At 37.7% G+C, this 6414-nt stretch overlaps 1 protein-coding gene across 4 annotated transcripts in view; it reads left to right on the forward strand.

The window, feature by feature from the left end:
• LOC119581976 (vezatin-like) overlaps nucleotides 1-6020 on the forward strand; it is a 131327-nt gene extending 125307 nt beyond the window's left edge. For 2 of the 4 annotated variants that reach the window (XM_037930173.1, XM_037930165.1), the window contains 2 exons: nucleotides 3229-3413; nucleotides 5420-6019. In XM_037930173.1, coding sequence (XP_037786101.1) covers nucleotides 3229-3413; nucleotides 5420-5543 — 309 coding nt within the window. In that variant the 3' untranslated portion in view covers nucleotides 5544-6019. Of the gene's footprint in view, nucleotides 1-3228; nucleotides 3414-5419 lie in introns of all 4 variants that reach the window. The other 2 variants (XM_037930179.1, XM_037930188.1) reach the window with 2 other exon arrangements.
• Nucleotides 6021-6414: the final 394 nt, after the last annotated feature.

The raw sequence follows: 6414 nt of genomic DNA on the forward strand, positions 1-6414 counted from the left end.
ACACAACTACAGCTAATAAATTACATTATATTCCTCTCTCTCTCTCTCACACTCTCTGACACTCTCAATCTCTTTTTTTTCTCTCTCTCTCTCTCTCTCTCTCTCTCTCTCTCAACCCGCCTAAGGTGATGCATGTGTCAGTTGGTGCTGAATTAATAAAGGAACGTGTGAAACTGTCTCCATCATGCATGTGCAGTGATTGCAAATGATTGATTGATCAGAGATGCCCCTCTCTCGATGCCTAGAGCACCAATTCCTGCTATCCCTCTCAGTCTCTTGCCTTTGTTCCAAGAGGCAAGATGGACCGTTCTAGTCCAGCAGAATGCCTTCACAACACTGCAATTAGACATGATTAACCTTATCATATGGACCTACATATCCAGTGCCTCTCTTGGCCGCTCCAGAAAAACAGGACCTGCCTTCAGATCATTGCGGCGATTCATGGAATGTTTGCTCATGTGCAAATGGCCGGCACAGGAAAGGAAGTGATCCACTACATCAAACTCTCCTGCATTCCTTCCCTGTGTAGCAGCACAACCCCACAACCTGAAGTTCAGCGCAGTTTCCCTGTTGGGTCACTCCAGGTCCACAGGGATGTCCTCACTCATTGGGCAGCAGGCTCCTCTCATTCCCTGTGCGCTTACATAGCACACGTGTACTTTAGCTGCAGAATTCGGAAATGAGATCAGCATTCCATGATCCTCCACCCATAACACGACAGCAGCAGCAACACATTGGTTGTGAAGAAAATAAGTCCATGGAAGAATGTTTACTGGCCATCAAAAATTTTGCCTTGGCAGAAAAATCCACCATCACCGATTTCAGGTAATGGTATGACTTTATAAACCAGCTTGCCCCCTTCCTTGTAACAGCCCTGATCATAAAGACTGCTGGGAGATCCTGAAGAGTCCCACTGGAAAGTCAGTATAGTGGGATGAACAACTGCAGAAGTTTCGTCAGGCCCAAGACACCATATACCAGTTCACTAAGGATGGCTTGGCATATAACAAGACCTGCCCATCACGCCTTTCTGCTACAAAGAAGGGTGGTGCCTATCCCTGTGTGCATCCACCACCTCACTGATGCCAAAGTTGGATATGCAGAAATAGAGGGTTAGGCCAAAATGGCAGCATGGTATCTCCAGAAAGTGATTCTTCCCTGTGGAGTGTCCAATCATCATCATCATTGCCTGCCATCCCTTAACTAAGCTCCTGGGAGTCAAAGCACTTACAGATGTGGTTCTTCTATCAAAGGAGCAAACACTACCTTACAGATTTCAAGGGGAAATACTTGCCCAGGAAGAGGACCTTGCCAAAGTAATCATATCTGCAGTGGTCACCACAGCTGAATATGAGGGCCACATCTTGGACGATGCAATGGTCAGGAAAATGACCTCCAACAACTATACCAGTTGTTGCTAGTCCTGACCAGCAACTGGCAAGACAGATCACAAAATATTCTGAGTTTACACTATATTTACAGCACAAGAGATAGGCTGAACCTAGTGACATGCACCTAACTGGGCTTCATGTGTCTAGTCATTCCTCATTAACTCTGCCCACAGGTTGCAGCACTAGGGTCTGGACTTTATCTTGTGGAGTGTAAGGCAGTGCATTTATTAGTCGGGACTGGAGGGAGATCTGCAGTACCACAGAGTCCCATACATGACATGCAAAACCCATGATCTGTTGCAGTCCACAGAGACACTTTTCATCAGTTTGTTCCTAGAGTACCCTTTCTAAATGACAGCCTTTATTTTCCAGGATGGGGAGTATACCTATCTGTCCTATACAAACAAGCTCACAGGTTAGCTGGAACTATCCCACTTCCTATTCCTATATGGGGCAACATTGCAGAGGATCAAAGTGCAGCTGAGATACTCAGAGCATGCACCAACCTAGCCAGTTAGAAATCTTAGAAAAATGAGGGTGTCACAGTTAGGCTATCTTTAGCGCAATTCCGGCTTTCAAATGGCTGAAGTCACAGACACATGCACGCAAATTCATGAGTGCTTATGCAACCCCCCCCTCCGTTCCCTCTACTTCTGTGAATTTGCTTTGGGCGATGCATGTGTGCTTTGAAGCCAAGTCGATAAAGGAATATCATATGATCCTCTGTCTCATTCACTAAAAGCCCTTATTGTAACAATTCCGAAACCCCAAACACTTTGATACACTCTGATACATGTTTGCCCTTTACACGCACATTAATGTAACCTGTTGAAATATCTATTCAGTTTGTATCAAGTTGAAGCCAAACAGTTTGATACACTCCTGCAAGCAAATCAGAGCATTTTATTTTTCAGATATATATTACGTATTCCCAGACGGGATTTGTATATTCATTAATTACAAATAGCATCGTAATTTCTTGAGTTTTTTTTTTTTTAAGGTTTATAAAATGTTTCTATGCCTCTTTATCAGTACACCAAATACATGTGTACTATATGAGTAAGATTTGAAGTCAATCATGGTGGTTGCTGGAACAACATGGTAAGAATTACCAACGTGTCCGAGCATATGACATCGTATTTACTTCAGTGGGGCGAATGTCTTTAAAATCATACAATATAACAAAACAAGCTTAATAACATCAAAGAAAATGCTGTGTATATTGATTTTTAGATATACTAAAATCAATAAATCAGGCAAATGTCTGATCATTGGTGTTACAAAGTTGTCTGATTTGGACACAAAGCTCACTCATGGTGGATACCGTGAGATCCAAAACCTTATGGAACTTCTGCATTTCATATGAAGTACAATATATGTAAGAAAAAAATATTTTGACTGAATATGAGAAATACATTTAAACTTTCCACAGCCTTGCGAAGCAAAGAGTGGTTTGCATAAACAATATAAATAGTCAGGTACTTTTTCCATTTTATTTGAAGCTTCCACAATATTTTGCTTCTAATTGAAAATCAAAACAGCTATTAAGTACTTTAATGGTTTTCAATTGACTTTTTCATGTGAAAAAAATAAAATAATAATAACCTATTCTCAACATTCTGTCAGTACAAGTTTCGATAATCTCGTGTTTTGTTATACAACTTCAAACAGTGTGTCAAAGTGATAGGGGTTTCGGGATGCTACAAAGAGGCCTTAAGTAAATTTGCATTTTTCTGTATTACAAGATCAGAAATTAAATTCAAGTCCTTTGATGCTCTTGATGTTTTCAAAGTATTCAAATAATGTATACATTATGATTTTTTTCTTTATCTTTCAGACAAAGGAAAGATTGAAAAGAGAAATAATTCGTTGTGTAACAGAGAGTAAACTGATTAACTACAGTGATCAGCTGCTTTTGGAACACTTCCTACCAGAAGGCAAGCATATCTTGGATCATGATAGCCATAATGTAACCAGCTTCTCCAAGTGGCCTCGAAGCTTAGCAAGCATTGCAGCTGTAGGGTAGGTAATTAGTATTCTCTTCTCTCTCTCTCTCTCTCTCTCTCTCTCTCTCTCTTTCTTCTCTCTCTCTCTCTTTCTTCTCTTTCTCTCTCTCTTTCCTCTCTCTCTCTCTCTCTCTCTCTCTCTTTCTCTCTCTCCTCTCTCTCTCTCTCTCTCTCTTCTCTTCTCTCCTCTCTCTCTCTTCTCTCCTCTCTCCTCTCTCTCTCTTCTCTTTTCTTCTCCTCTCTCTCTCTCTCTTTCTCTCTCTCTCTCTCTCTTCTCTCCTCCTCTCCTCTCTCTCCTCTCCCTCTCTCTCCTCTCTCTCTCTCTTCCTCTCCTACTCCCCTCTCTTCTCTCTCTTCTCTTTCTTCTCTCTCTTCTCTCTTCTCTTCTTTATGCTAAATTTTTTTTTTTTATCAAATGGGTATAGTACTTCATGATAGATGTATTAATTTTCCCCATTTACTTATTGATTGAAAACTCATGATGAAGTTTATTGCAATGTTTTTATTTTTTGTTTTTGTATTTTTTTTTTTTTTTTTTTTTTTTTTTTTTTTTTTTTTTTTTTTGCTTTATACATCTCTCATTTTACATGCCAACTTTTCACAATACTCCCATGTTTCTGTATTCTTCACCTCTCTCTCTATATATGTTTTACATATCCAATTGTATCTGCATTTTTATGTATCTGCATGTTATTCAGAGAGAGAGAATGTGAAAATACGCAATTTAGTGATTTGACATCATTAAAATAATGGCCATCTATATGTTATTAAGTCAACCATTTTTTTCTTTCTTAAAATACTATTTAATGAAAATTATAGGCGTCTTATGTACCCATCACGAAAGTTCATTCTGGATTAAAGTTAATCCAAATCCACAGTACTTACACAGAAGATGCAAGACACACTGCCAGGTGCACAACTTAATGTGATTATAAGTAAATTTGCTGTTTTACATGAAAAAGTGGATATCTGTGTAATGGCAATTACCTCTCACCCTCTATGATATACGCTAATATTTATAACGAAACGCTTGCTGCAGAGGAAAAAAATTATATATATATATATATATATATATATATATATATATATATATATATATATATATATATATATATATATATATATGTCCAGTATATACATATGCCAGTATTACATCATGCTGATGTATATATGTATCAGTACAAATAAAATTTTATAAATGTTTTTAAATAGCAAATAAATATTATAGACGACCGAAATGAAGGTGTCAAACAAAAAATATTTTTTTATACAATATATTGCATAATTTGGGAATGTTTTTCCAACCTGGAAGTAACATTGCCTTTCTGTGTCTGCAATCCCTAGAATTCTCTGTGGGATTTTCTTTTCACTTTTCTTTTCAATGTTGAGAGTTATATCTGCTGTTTGAATATCCCACAAATTATAACAATATATAATGACGAATTTTCACATTCATCTTTCACATGAAAATGTTAGAATTTGTTTCTCTATTACTTATTATAAATATCACTGGCAACTCACTTCATCTTTTCCATAGAGTTGATGATGTTTTCATTGGTATTAATACATGATTGGTGCGATTAAGTAGGTCGTTCTGCGCATTTACAGGATTAGTCTCTGAGCTCTTAAATAAAGGGTGGTCCAGAGGTGAATTAAATTTAATCCTGGACGCTGTCATTGTACATGCCATTAGAGATCTGGCTTAAACTTTATTACTGGATTAACTTTTATGGGGCGTTCAAAAGACGCCCTATGCACAGGTGTCAGTAGTCGTGGCTTGAAAGTTGACATGATTGATATTGTTTTGATGACAAGGTTTTGGTCTTAGAAATGTATTAAAGATATTTATGGCATGAGTAAAGATGATTTTGCATTTTATTAACAAATGCTGTGAAATGGATTTAACTTCAGACATCTTTCTGTAAAAAGTTTACACCAAATTACGGAATTACCCAAAGTATTAGTTAAGAATTTGAAGGTGATTGATAGCATCACACAAATATTTTTTTTTCTATGTTTCAGGTGTATCCCAATTGGATTGGTGATATCAAACAGTCTTTTACTCTTCTGTTCTTCTATAGCCATTTGGAGTTCAGTGTTTGCCCTCAGTTCACCCATAGTATGGTGCCTTTTGCAAGATTTGTGAGTAGACTAAAAGCAGTTTGTGGTTATCTTCATAATGCTAAACCCTAAAGCCTTTTGTGTGCATGAATATAGCAAAATACATTGTTATGGCAGGTAATACAGAAGTAATAGTTGTGCCATGAGAAATTCTTAAAAGTTTCATGTAATCAAGATTGTCAGTATTTGATATTGATGGTTTTGGCATTACCATGTGATTTTTAGAACTTTATGACATACTTATAACAAACTACTGTTGACATAAATGTTATCTTGTAACTGCTGCTAAGCTCACCACTGAACTTGTTAGGCTGTAACACCTGGCAAATCCAAGCATTGAAGCAAAGTAGTCTGTTAATAATGGTAATGCATACATTACTATAGTTAAGTTAACCAGAAAAGGTTATATTATTAAAGAGTTGCTGTTTTTTCAGTACATGGTGGAGGTAATTGAAGATGGAAAGGAAATAGATAAACTTGTACCCACACAGACATTCATCCCTTCGCAAACATGCACGCTACACACACGCACACTACACTCAAAGACATACACACACACATTACACTCAAAGACATACACACACACTACACTCAAAAGACACACACGCACACTACACACACACACACACACACACACACACACACACACACACACACACACACACACACACACACACACACATACATACACACACACACACATATACACACACACATAAATATACACACACACATACATATACACACACACATACATATACACACACACACACATATACACACACATATACACACACATACACACTGTAAGCGAGTGACCACCGCAAGCCACAAGAATATTAGCGACACGTGAGCACCCTGTTACCAGATGTAAGCGAGAGGTCACCACAAGCCAC

Source organism: Penaeus monodon, chromosome 2 (genome assembly GCF_015228065.2).
Source record: "Penaeus monodon isolate SGIC_2016 chromosome 2, NSTDA_Pmon_1, whole genome shotgun sequence".
Lineage (NCBI taxonomy): Eukaryota > Metazoa > Arthropoda > Malacostraca > Decapoda > Penaeidae > Penaeus > Penaeus monodon.